This window comes from Hemicordylus capensis, chromosome 2 (genome assembly GCF_027244095.1).
Source record: "Hemicordylus capensis ecotype Gifberg chromosome 2, rHemCap1.1.pri, whole genome shotgun sequence".
In the NCBI taxonomy this organism is placed as follows: Eukaryota; Metazoa; Chordata; class Lepidosauria; order Squamata; family Cordylidae; genus Hemicordylus; species Hemicordylus capensis.
The window spans coordinates 51,427,217-51,440,402 of NC_069658.1; the positions used below are offsets into that span (position 1 = coordinate 51,427,217).

General features: G+C 46.2%; 2 protein-coding genes across 3 annotated transcripts in view; both read right to left on the minus strand.

Moving 5' to 3' along the window:
- The window catches only part of MCCC2 (methylcrotonyl-CoA carboxylase subunit 2), a 53,328-nt gene that overhangs the window by 13,708 nt on the left and 26,434 nt on the right, over window positions 1-13,186 (minus strand). For both annotated transcript variants that reach the window (XM_053294881.1, XM_053294883.1), the window contains exons 12-15: window positions 13,098-13,174; window positions 10,465-10,531; window positions 9,799-9,955; window positions 7,967-8,081 (exon numbers count right to left, since the gene is read on the minus strand). In XM_053294881.1, the coding sequence (XP_053150856.1) occupies window positions 7,967-8,081; window positions 9,799-9,955; window positions 10,465-10,531; window positions 13,098-13,174 (416 nt within the window). The remainder of the gene's footprint in view (window positions 1-7,966; window positions 8,082-9,798; window positions 9,956-10,464; window positions 10,532-13,097; window positions 13,175-13,186) is intronic.
- On the minus strand, window positions 1,453-6,798 carry LOC128344544 (uncharacterized). Its single transcript, XM_053294880.1, has 2 exons — window positions 6,360-6,798; window positions 1,453-4,977 (listed from the first exon to the last, which is right to left on the minus strand). Exon 2 carries the CDS (start codon window positions 3,501-3,503, stop codon window positions 1,539-1,541), a length of 1,965 nt encoding a protein of 654 aa, XP_053150855.1. The 5' UTR covers window positions 3,504-4,977; window positions 6,360-6,798; the 3' UTR covers window positions 1,453-1,538.

Here is a 13,186-nt window from a genome sequence, read left to right on the forward strand (position 1 = left end):
TGTTAGAGTGTTGGACTAGGGCAGGGAAGACCCAAGTTCAAATCCCCATTCAAGCATGAAACTCACTGGGTGACTTTGGGCCAGTTATGCATCTCTCAGCCTAACCTACCTCACAGGGTTGTTGTGAGGATGAAAATAAACATGTATACCTCTCTGAGCTCCTCAGAGGAAGAGCGGGATATAAACGTAACAGATAATAAATAAATAAATAAATAAATAAATAAATAAAAATAATGATTTTCATCTACATACAATCTGATTTTAATTAACATATTTTCCCATGCAATATTCAACCAGTAAGATGTTATGCACAAAAGAAAGCAAAGATCTGAAGAGCATCCCATTAAGACTGTAAAGAGGTTATTCTGAATAAGTCAAAAAGCAGCTGCCTTGTCTCTGTCTGAGTCACAACTGAAGGAGAGATCCATTGCTGTTCCCCCTCATTCCACAATGATTCAGAAAGTTGGCTAGAGGTGCTAATTTGATAAATGATGCATGCACATGCTTGTATCCAAGGGGGAAAAAGAGAAGAGGAGAAACAGAAAATTCATGTCAAGGGAATGACATGAATTCAGCAGTGTTTATACACACACACACACACACACACACACACACACACACACACACACCCTACCTTTAAATTCATCAATGGTTTTATGAGTCCAAACTGTGCTAACTCATGATGGTTCTAGTTTTTCAAAGTCCTTATGAAGTTTGCAAAGCTGGTGTAAACTGGAGCCCTAATTGGTTGGAGGGTCTGGATACTAACTACAGCATGTTTCCAACATTTTCCTAGCTTACCAGTCCTCTAAAACTTACGTTTTGTTTCTTCTGTATGACTAATATAGCAGCAACACTCTCAACCAAAATTTGTAGCATATGGAAACCTCAATACAAAAATGTTCTCCTTTTAAAATTATAGAAGGCCACAACTCTACATTTTATGCAGAAAAATATTTGTATAATTTACAAAAATTGAGAAAATAAATGATATGAAGGAGAGATCCATTGTCATGCTTGTATCCAAAAGGGAAGAACGGAGCATTGGTGTCCACTTACCGTGAAGGCTCCTTCTAGTTCTTGATGCCAGGGACATCTCTGGGTTATCCTTCCCCACTAGCTCCAAGCAGGACAGATACTGTGAATAAACAAAACAGATAGTGCCCGCCCACTTGGGGCTGCAGAGGATAACCCCGCCCCAGTTCTCTGTTTGAGCGAGGCAGTAGCAACAAATAAACTGGACATGTAACCCGTTAACACAAACAACATTAGGTAGAACTGTAACGGACAGGTACCTTTTATTAAGGAAAAACATGGATACGAAAGGTTTCACCTGTCTAACAGGTAGAGACATGCCTTCCATCCAACGGGACCAGGCAGAGCATACCACTGGGTGGGTCGAGATGTCCCTGGCATCAAGAACTAGAAGGAGCCTTCACGGTAAGTGGACACCAATGCTCCGTTCTCAGTTCTTGATGCCAGGGACATCTCTGGGGACATACCCCAGCTTGGTCCACAGGGAGGGAAACCACTTCTGCCTAGTCCCGTGGGAGGACCTGCTGAAGGATCCTTCTGCCGACGGCCGCCTGGATAGTGGCGTGTGTCTCAATCTTATAGTGCTTTGTGAAGGTTGAGGGCGTAGACCATGTTGCTGCTCTGCAAATATCCTGAACCGGAGCGTGTGCTGAAAAGGCCGCTGAGGCCGCTGCTGATCTAGTGGAATGTGCCGTGATTCCGGGAGGCGTGCTCTTGCGCATAGACTGATAAGCCAGTACTATGCAATCTTTAATCCAGCGAGCGATGGTTTTTGCGGAAACGGTGGACCCCTTTCCCTTTACGCGAACTTCCACGAACGTGGAGTTGGTGTTGCGTAGGGAAGCTGTGCGTTTGATGTAAGTTTTTAAGCATCTACGCACGTCCAGCTTGTGCCAGAGCTTTTCTCGTTCATGCGCCAGACGAGGACAGAATGAAGGCAGAAAAACGTCCTGAGATTGGTGAAAGACGGAAGGCACCTTCGTGCGTACGAAAGGATCCAGTATCAGCCGTACCACCTCCTTTTGGAACACACAGAATGCTTTATCGACCAAAAGAGACCTCAACTCTGAAATACGGCGTGCCGACGTGATAGCCACCAGGAAGGCCAATTTCTTTGTTTCCAGTGGGATGGAGGATATTGGTTCAAATGGAGGGTGCTGTAAAGCGGAGAGTACCAGATGGAGGTCCCATGATGGGAACCTGTGTATTACTGGAGGCGATAGGAGGGTGGTTCCTCTCAGGAAACGTCGCAGGTGCGGATATGAGGACAGAGACTCTTGGGGTCTGCCTGAGATAAGGCCCAGCAACGATGCAGCCTGGCGTTTTAGGGTGTTGGGCTTGAGGCCCTTGTCTAACCCATCTTGAAGGAATTGCAGGAGGTGTTTGATGGAAGCCAACCCCCGAGGGATGGAGTGCAGAGAGGACCATTTGAGGAACGCCTGCCAGGTTGTCTGGTATATCTGATTCGTGGAAGGCCTTCTAGATGCCAAGATCGTGTTCATGACCGCCATGGAATAGCCGAACTCCTTTAACAAGCTCTGTTCAGTTTCCAGGCGGTCAGCCTTAACCACGCTGGGTCGGGGTGGTAAACCGGTCCCTGGGAGAGCAGGTCTTCTCTCACAGGTAGTTGCCATGGATCCTCCTCTGCCATGAGAACGAGCTCCGAAAACCATGGCCTCCTGGGCCAGAAGGGGGCGACTAATATGACTCGGGCCCTCAAGAGGCGAATCCTCCTGATGACCCTGGTCAGTAGAGGAGTCGGGGGGTAGGCGAACAGCAGCCCCTCGGGCCACGGGCTGGCCAGGGCGTCCACTGACGTCGCTCCCTGAGCGGGGAACCTGGACATGAACTGGCACACTTTGGTGTTTATCGGGGACGCAAACAAGACCATGCAGGGTACGCCCATGCGTAGGGTTAGAAGGTGGAAGACCTCTGGGTGAAGACTCCATTCCCCTGGATGAATGTCCTCCCTGCTTAGCCAATCGGCCTTTGTGTTTAGCTCCCCTTTGAGGTGATGAGCTATTAGGGAATGAACGTTGGCCACCGCCCAGTTTAGTAGAAGCATTGCCTCCAGGTGAAGGGAGTGTGATCGAGTGCCCCCCTGACGATTGACATGTGCCTTTGCTGTTGTGTCGTCCGTTTTTACTAGGACGTGGCGATCCCGAATTGTCGTTTGGAAGGCGATGAGGGCTAACCGGATGGCTCTCAGTTCTCTCCAATTGATACTGTGTGCCTTTTCCGCGGGATCCCATCGACCCTGGGCCGGAAGGTGGAGACAATGAGCCCCCCATCCCCTGTTGCTCGCATCCGTCGTGACCAAAACTCCTGGTGGATCGAGGAATTCCTTTCCTGCAAACAAGCTGAGCGGGCTCAACCACCACCTTAGAGCTTGGCGAACTTGTTTCGGAATCTGTAGGTACAGGAGCTTCCTCTTTGCGATGGAGTGCTGGTGAGGTAGGAGGAACCATTGCAGCGGTCGAAGATGGAGTCTTGCCCACGGTACGACGTCCAAGGTTGCGACCATGAGACCCAATAGCCTGAAGAGGGACATCAGTCGACTTCTTGATGACATCAGGGCCGACTTGACCTCCCTTGTGATGATCTCGAACCGGTCCCAAGGTAGGTACAGGCGGTCCTCCTCTGTGTTCATCACTACCCCGAGATGTTGCAGGTGGTGTGTTGGTTCCAGATGGCTTTTGTGGTGGTTGATAAGGAATCCGTGAGCCTCCAATTCCTGGAGAGTGACCTGCAAGTCCCGCTGAGCCTCCTGGAGGGTGGGGGCTTTCAGAAGCAAATCATCCAGGTACGCAAACAGTCTGATACCCCTCATGCGCAGCAGGGCGACCAACGGTGCCAGAACCTTCATAAAGATCCTGGGGGCTGCTGATAGGCCGAACGGTAAGGCCGCGTATTGGAAATGATTGCCTGCGTATTTGAAGCGTAGGAGGTGCCTGCTGTCGGGGTGAATGGGCACATGTTTTGGTTTGTTTGTTTTGTTTTAACTCCCTCTCCCTTCTGTGCCAGAGGCACTGGCTCCACTGCCCTGATGTCCAGGAGGAGTTGGATCGCCTAGACTATCAGCAAATGCTTTGAGAATGCTTTTGACCTTGGAGTGGGGATAAAGCAGCAGGGGGAGAGGAGTGAAACTCTATCCTGTAGCTGTGATGGATCAGCTGCAGAACCCAGTTGTCTGAGGTTGAATCTTCCCAGGCTGGGGCGAGGTGAGACAAATGCCCTCCAAGCCTGAAATGCTTCAAGTCATTGTAGTGGGTTTTTGCTGCTTTGACTGAGCAGCTTGCCGTTTGTAGGTACCAAACCCTCTAAAGGGTGCTCTCTGAGGATTCCAAGATCCCCTCTGGAATTTTGTATCTCTGTCCTGGCCCCTGAAGGGCCGGAAGCTATGAAAGGACCGATTGTATTGGAAGGGCCTTTTAAAAGGCTGTTTATCAGTCTTTTTATTGGTTGAAGGCATCGTCTTTCACTTATCAGACGATTCTACAAGAATGTCTTGTAGGGCAGACTCACCAAAAAGCTTCTTACTGTCGTAAGAGACGGTAGCGAGCCACAAGTGGCGTCTGCCAACAAATGATGAAACTGCCTCTTGCGCTGAGAATCTAATCGTATCAAGAGTGGCATCGGCTATAAAGGCCTTCGCCTTCTGGATCTTGAATAGTTGCTGTCACATCTTAACTGGGTCCCCTGGAGGATCACTCAGAAGATTGACCACCAATAATAAGGAGTCACGGGCTGCCCTGGATGCTGCCGCTGTTGCACGGACCACCAGGGACACGTTCTCATGACACGATTAAATGACAGCTAGACCTTCTGGTCAGCTATGTCTTTTAGAGAAAACTTACCCTCTCGAGATGCCAAGGAATCCGACACCAATTGCGAAATCGGGGCATCCGCATTTGGTGTCCTCAACATATCTGTAGTGGTTTGCTGAAAGGAATAAAGTTTGTTAGCCATGCACACAGCCTTGCAGCTGGAAGCTGGTGTCAACCATTCCTGTTTGACTACATCCACAAACAACTCTGGCATGGGCATCAGCCTGTCCTTGGGGTGTGCTCTAGAAAAGACCAAGTCCCCTTTGGCACAAGAGTCAAAACTCTGCCCAGCCTCAGTCCCATTGTTTTAATAATTCTGGGCATCAGTGGGCTGAAGTCCTCTGCCACAAAGAGGCGCTGTGACACTGAGGCATCACCAGTGTCCTCCCCTCCAGACCATTGGGTCTGGATCAAAACCTCCTCCTGCATTAATTGGGTCTTCAGGGTCAGAAGGCAGATTAGGCCTCTCTGAGTTTGCAATGCCCTTTTTTGGGGGGGGGAGGTGCAAGTAAACCCCTAGGGCCCCCAGAGTCTGATCAGAAGCATCAGAGGAATGGTCCCGTGCCACCTTGCCAGCCAACTTACCCAGCTCACTATGCATAAGTTTGCTTTTGGCCTTCTTGGGAGAAGGACTGACAAACTCGCTAGGTGAGGAGCTCACACTGGGTGATCTATGCCTTCTCCCCTTTGTGGATCTCCTACTCCTCTTAGGGGGCCTAACCTGGCAGATGGTGCCAATGACTGCATTGCGAAACCATGCTTGCCACTCAGGTGGCGGCACAGACTTAGGTAAAACAGCAGAGTTAGAACTGGAGGATTCTTTAGGCCCGGTCTCTGCAGCAGACTCCCCCTGCTGGCCAAACACCATAGTCACAGTCTTAGGCTTTTCCCGCCCTTTTAGAGACTGTCTCCCTTTTACATTACCGGCTCCTTCAGGTAAAATGGAGGGATTCTTCACAACCGTCGCCATCTTAGGAACAGAAGATGCCTGTGATGGCCTTGCTGCCCTGCCGGTCAGGTTGCTAGCCAGCTCGCCAATCCGCCTAATCTCTTCTGAGGTCACGCCATGGCTGGGGCCCGCTTCCCCCCCGCCCCCTACCGATTCGCCCGGTACCTCAACATGTTCCTGTTGTTGCAAGGAGGGCCTTGGAAGGGAATGCTCCAGTGCATTCAATTTTAATGGCCGCCGGCTTTTTTCGCGCCGTTTTTTCGAGCTCAGTCGCCATTTTAAGTATCTCCCCGCTGTTACTGACGCGAACTGCCCGCTAAACTGATGCACCTTCCGAGGGGCCACGAGGTTCCGAAGTGCAAACGGCACCCTCCGCTGCCCTCCGGGCCGCTGAAGCACGAGTCTCGCGGCCCGAGGGCAGGAGACTCGCCGCGAACCCGGGAACGATCGGTGCGGGCGGCTCCAAGGCAGCCGTCACCGTCGTCGCAGCCAAACTGATTAAACGGAGCTTCCCTGAGTGCTTGGTGCCTTCCCTTCGCTCCTCTGACCTGATTGTGGCGTTCGTTGCTGTGCAGCTGGGGAGTGCAGAATTCTCCCGCCTGCAAGAATGCCCCGGTTCCGGAGAGCAGAGCGGCAAGCTCGGTCGCGTCGGAGCTGGGGTGCCGAAAGCCCTTGAAAGTCCCGGACCCAAACGGTCCTGAATTTTGCCTCTGGGCACCAAAACAATTCTTGCCCTAAGCGGGCTGCCCATGAAATGGAAGGAGCTGAAGGGGGGGAGGTGGGAAGAGGTAAGGGAAAGACTAACTAATGTTTCTTTTCTTTTCTTTTTTTGTTTGTTTTTGTTTTAGGGAACACAAAACAAGGAAAAGAAGAAAAAACTGACAGAAAACAGACAGTTAGGAAGGTGAAAAGGACAATAAAGGAGAAAAAGACCAGGAGAGAAGAAAATCTGCTGCTGGAGCTGAAGCGAGGACAGAAAGAACTGGGGCGGGGTTATCCTCTGCAGCCCCAAGTGGGCGGGCACTATCTGTTTTGTTTATTCACAGTATCTGTCCTGCTTGGAGCTAGTGGGGAAGGATAACCCAGAGATGTCCCTGGCATCAAGAACTGAGAATGAGAAAATGAGAACTAGAAGATTCATTTTTGCAGATACACTTATTACCCTTAAAATTAATGCTAGTTTTAGACATCCAGAATTTGCTAAGTTTGCAAAGCACTTGTGTAAGTATAATTGTTGCTCTAAATTAGAGCCCTAATTTCTTAGAGGGACTTGGGTGCATTAATACATTCTTAACATTAGCCTAATTTACCATGTATCTATAATTACAATCTATGAACTACCTTGAAGTACTACCTACATTTCAGTGCAGCTTCAGCAGTGATTAAAATGAATGACTATAGTTGAGTACAGAGGACCAAAATGACTTCAGTTTTACCAAGAAATTATAGGGGAGTGATGATATCAAGTGTAGAACTATGAGCATTAGGGATGTGCACAAACTCGCCTGGCCTGGTTCAGTTCAAGTCCGAACCAGACACAAACTGGATTGGGCCAGTTTGTTTTTGCCCCGCCATCAAACCCCACCCGGTTCAGGTGTTGTTGTTTTTAGTACTTACCCTCTCCGGCGGGGGCTTCTCCAAGACCACGCAGGGGTGATCCTGTGGAGGTTCCCCCTCACCGGCCTTCCTCATGCCAAAAATCGGCTGGTTCAGGCATTCTTCAGCCCTTTCCTCCTCATGGCAGCTATTTTGGAGGCATGCACAATGGGCCTCTGCATGGTCTGGGTCATGGCAGCCTTCAAAGTAGCCACCATAACAGGGGAAAAGACCACAATGGGCCTGTTCATGACCTGGAAAGGGCCAAAGAACACTGGGCATTTTTGGCAAGAGGAAGATCAGTGGGGGGGGGGCTCCACGGACACACACCCCATAGCCTCAGAGAAGCCCCCTTGAGGGGGTAAGTACTATTTTAAAAAAAACATTTGCAAACCTCCCGAATGGCTGGTGGGTGGGGGGGGGTGTTCCAGTTTGGGGTCTGACTGAACAGAAGGTGGTTTGGTTTGACCCCGAACTGTCGAACTGAACAGGTTCAATGTTGAGCCTGCACATCCCTAATGAGCATTCACTTCTTATCAAAGGAAACAAGTACACTTACCTGCTTCCCTTCCCTTGCTTTTTGGTCCTTGGCTATTGTAGCCAAAACCATGGCAGCCTGCTCTCCTCCCATCACTGAGATCCGAGCATTTGGCCACATGAAAAGAAATCTTGGACTGAAAAACATAACATTAAGCTAACATAAAACCCAAAGCTCCTGTGCCATTATGCCAGGCTATGGTATGAAGGCACCTGATGCAACAACCTTGCAAGAATTAAGTGGGTCTCGTCAGTGCCTGGGGGAAGATAGTAAAGGAATGCTATGTACACACCTTGAGTTCTGTTGAAGGGAGGTGGGATATAAATTAATGAATAAAATTATTTACTTCCTCCAGCTACAAGCAGGGGGGAAGGGAGACAGTTCTACTCATCATATGCCCAAGAAAAAACATTCTTGCACCACGGTTAGATACCCCAGTTCTCTCTTCTTTTCTCTATGTATTAATTTTTTCTCTTGCTTTAGACACAGGCTTGTTCCTTCAGCTGCCAAGGGGGAAAAATCATGTTGGCCAAGCACGTTATGAATTATGGCTTTGTTGAGAGAGCCTCCGCGACCTTGCTAATTGTTATTGTTGCCTGTGTTGTAGAAAGCCAGGTCAACAGAACTCCGAGGCCTTGGTTAGCTACATCTGTGTATTAGAACCATAGTCTAGGACAGAAATAGGATAAGCTCTGTATTTATATTAATCTGGGTGCCTGACATTTTCTATGCTGTATGGGAAAGTAAACTAGCAGTGACCCTACCCCATTCCCCTCTCCCCTTCCCTGAAATGCCAAAGGGCCAGGAAGGAAAGCAATAATGCTCGATAGAGCATGCTTATCAATCAAGGCCAAAGATGGGAACAAGGGGGAGAATTGCTAGAACTCATCAGAAACTTTGTGTATCAAGTCATGGGTACAAGAGAGATAAAGACCATAATGTGGAGCCAACCCTGATGAGGAGGATAACATCTTCTGAAACCACTTGGCGTAGAAATGGCATAATTGCACCCCAATGACAGATGCGAAGGGAAAGACCACCGAACCCATCGAAGGCCCAGAAAGCTATAAGAAATGGAAGTTTGGTCCAGAAGGCCAGAGGGCAGATCCTGGAAAGCATGCCTTCACCTCTCTCCAACACTGCAGCATTCCATGCTCCCCTCTTAAACTCCAACAGGAGAAACTGAACTGGCCATTCATTGGTTTCCCTGCTCCTAGGTAACAAACTTTTCACCTCTTCCCTTCTTTTTATTAGAAAGAAACATTTGTATTTAAGATAGAAATGTTAGCTTCTGCTTGCCAGGACCCAGTCACTGCTGTAACTGCTTGAATCTATTTCTTAAGTAAAAGTTATAAAAGACATCCTTGGTCCGGTTCCTTCAGTCTTCTCACATATCCATAGGCCTAGATCCCAGCGAGAGTGCACAAGAACCACTTTGGTTCATAACACCACCTGCGTGCAACAGAATGGCTTTCCAGAGCTACTGTTTCCCCCAATCAGCCAGGGATACTTAGAGTATAAATGATATTATCAAATACCTTTAGCTATAGAAAAGGGACATACTAGTTTCTGTCCTGTGGTGGTTTCAGACATAAGAATTAGCATCCCTCTCACAGGGCTGGAATGCCAAAGCTCTAATCCACTAGGATACATGATCACTCGGTTCATACAACAAATACAGCAAACTGCATGTCCTTATGGACACTCTGCACTGACAAATCTGCCTGTGCTAGATGTTCTTGAACAATCCACCTGAGCTAGGTGGTTTTGAAGGTGGCATAATTGCTGCCTAAGTCACAGACTTATGCTGGGGTGTGTTTAACTCTAGAAAATAACAGCGGATACATTCTTACCTATAAGCTCTTCCACACATCCCGTAATTTCCAGCACCGTAGGAACCTCCAATAATTACTGTTATTTTAGGCACACTGGCACATGCTACTGCAGTTACCATCTTGGCTCCATCTTTTGCTATTCCACCAGCTTCATAATCTTTACCAACCATAAAACCTTATGAATTGAAGAAACAACAAGATCAATGTTAACAAATATTGCAGGTAGTAGCTATATCAGTCTATTAGGAAACAGTAATGAGTAGGGAAATAACTATTTTACTGGGACAACACAAAGCAGCTTTTTCTCTCCTTTGAATTGTTTTAGTTAGACCTAATCAAAAGTATCACCCGACCATTACATTAAGATCATGATCTTTTATTTTTATATTGCAGGCTTGTGGACCGGGTATGTTCATTTTAACTCATTCATTGTTTCTAAGGCACTTTATAAGTAATAAATATTCTTATTAGGTCATTTAATGTCAGCTCTGCAGTACTCCCTCAAAACAAATAAAATCGTTATAAATAATGGATCAGAACTACTTTACTTGCATTAAAATAGTAACTTGCATTACTACTATGCATTTTTCGAAAGTGGGCTAAGCAACAAATCTGTAGTTTCAAAGAATGCATTCTCCCTGTGTAAATTATGTACAATTAATAACAATGGTTTATTTAACTTACCTGTGATATTTTGTAGAAACACAAGGGGGATATTTCTCTGGCAACAAAGCTGAATAAAATGTGTTCCCTATAAAGAAAAAAAAAAGATCTAATGACAGCTCATCTACAATCCTACTGGGGGAAAAAAAAAAAAGACTGTACAGCATCCCAGAATTGTTACCTTTCAAGTGTAATGCCATAACACTTTCCTAATTAAAAAACAAGATGTTCCATCACAAAATTGCACTTTCTCAATTCACTTCATTGGCATTGACCCAACTCCTGAGTATTATTATGTTTATTATTATTTTTCCTAACTGTAGTAATATTTGAAATGACTTCTCAATAGCAGTGATTTAACACTTAAGACAAAAAACCAATCCTTTCCTGATTAGTGTTCCTTATCTGATGGAAAAGCTAATCCATGAAGCAATTACTCATTCCCTGTTAACTGCTGCATTAGATTTAAAGCAACTTTTAACACATGCAGATGTGATAAATGGCAGGCTATAGTAACTGAGGTAACAGTTTGCTGCTGTACTGAATGCCAGAAATAGTATGTTAAGGTCATTACTATTAGGAGTTACAAGGAAGCAGGTTAGGATGATTAATTGCTACAGCACAGCAGGATTTCAAGAAGTATTTGTATTCTTCTGTTATACAGGCCCAGCCATTAAGAAGAACTTGTGTCAGAGCAATCTTTTCAGTCATGTATTTTATATGACTGTCACCAGGAGAGGGCTCTGAAACTGACAAACTAATTTTAAGAAGAGTATCCTGGTGAAAATAGTAGTTTTTAGCAGGAAATATGCACTTACTTAAAATGTCCATTTAAGAGCCATTAAATTCCATTTAACTTGCTTTTGAAGCATTTTGTACTGTTTCCATGCTTCTGTACTAAAGTAAAGTTGCGCTGTCGAGTCAGTGTCGACTCCTAGCAACCACAGAGCCGTAGTTGTCTTTGGTAGAATACAGGAGGGGTTTACCATTGCCATCTCCCACACAGTATGAGATGATGCCTCTCAGCATTTTCCTATAATGCTGCTACCCAACATAGGTGTCTCCCTTAGACTGGGAAACATACCAGTGGGGATTCGAACCAGCAATCTCTTGCTCCCTAGGCAAGTTATTTCCCCACAGTGCCATTAGGTAGCTTCATACTTTTGTACTAAAGACTCTCAAATTTACTCTGATGAAGCAGTTCTAGATTATGTAACCTGATAACACCTTTAAACCATAAGTTGGTCTTAGAGATATCAGCCTGGATCCAGAATAGTGTTCATTTGCACAGCAGGGATTTCCTGCCCTGTTCTCCTGATGATAACCTCCTGAAAAGCCACTTCAGAAGATCAGATGACCGTCCTGTATGGAATGAGGTGTGGCACAGGGGGCCATAGTAGAAAGAGGAAATTAGGTGAGTGTACCTTGAATGAGCAGAGCTACATTTGATTAAAATTAAGTTATTTTCCTTTTAGATTATATGTTATGGTTATGTCACCTCCAGCCATGAAAGCCAACATGCTGTAGTAGTTTATTTATTACTTTTATTAATTATTTATTACTTAATTATTACTTAATTAATTATTTATTACTTATATTTAAGCCAGCCATCCCCAGGGCAGTTAACAAAAAGAAAGAACAATTTTTTAAATGTTCAATAAAAGCAATCTCAACTTGAGACAAAAACTCAAGCCAACCTAGTCAGGTGGGTAGTCTCAGTTGAGAGCCAGCAGTCCCTAAAGTACCCTGGGCCCAAGTTCATTAGGACTTTGAAGGTAATAACCAGCACTTTGAATTGTACCTGGGCACAGACTAGCAGCCACTGCAGTGCCTTCAAGATAAGTGTAATATGTGTACTGCATTGACTGATTGACTGAGTGCTGTCAAGTCGGTGTGCATACAGTCCCAGAAAAGTCACTATAAATGAATGAACAAACCACTATACCACGCTGGCTTTCATGACAGGCGCCACATTCTGAACCATCTGTAGTCTCCAAATAATTTTCAAGGGCAACTCCACATAGAGCCCATTACAAGACCTCCCACACATGGAAGCACCTCCCATCACACTTAGTCTTCATCTCTTCAGAAGAAAGCTGTAAGCGTGACAATCCACCAGGCAGGGGAGAGTGATTCATGTGCCAGGAGAGACTTCCACCTATTTTTCGGAGGCTGTACTCAAGTTCAACCTCTGTTTTATAACATCTGAATGAGGCTTACGGCATGGCTGAAAGAAGCCAGATTGGCCTTCTCAGGGAAGGGCTGCAGCTGAACAACAACAGCCCTCCTAGCCATCACTGCCACCTGATTTTCTAGAAGCAGCGCAGGATCCAGGAGAACTCCCAAGCTAGTTAAAAGTGTTGGACTTGGATCAGGGAGTCTCTGGTTCAATTCTCCACTCGACCACAAAGCTTACTGGATTACCTTGGGCCAGTCATATACTTTCACTTCAACCTTCAATTAAGAGAGTTACTGAAAAGATAAAAGGTGTGGGGGGGTGGGGGGATTATGCCACCCTGAGCCCCTTGCAGGAAATGCGAGATAAAAATGCAATAAACATTTAAAAAATTTCTAGTCCATTAATGTACATGAAATTAATGGTTCTGAGCAATGAAGAACAGCAGAGCTTCAATAACTTCTTGCATTATACTTGCCTTCTTTGCAGATTCGGAGAATAGAACACCATTGTTTCCAATTATTCCTACAGGGTAACCAAATATCCTAGCAAACCCTAAAGGAAACA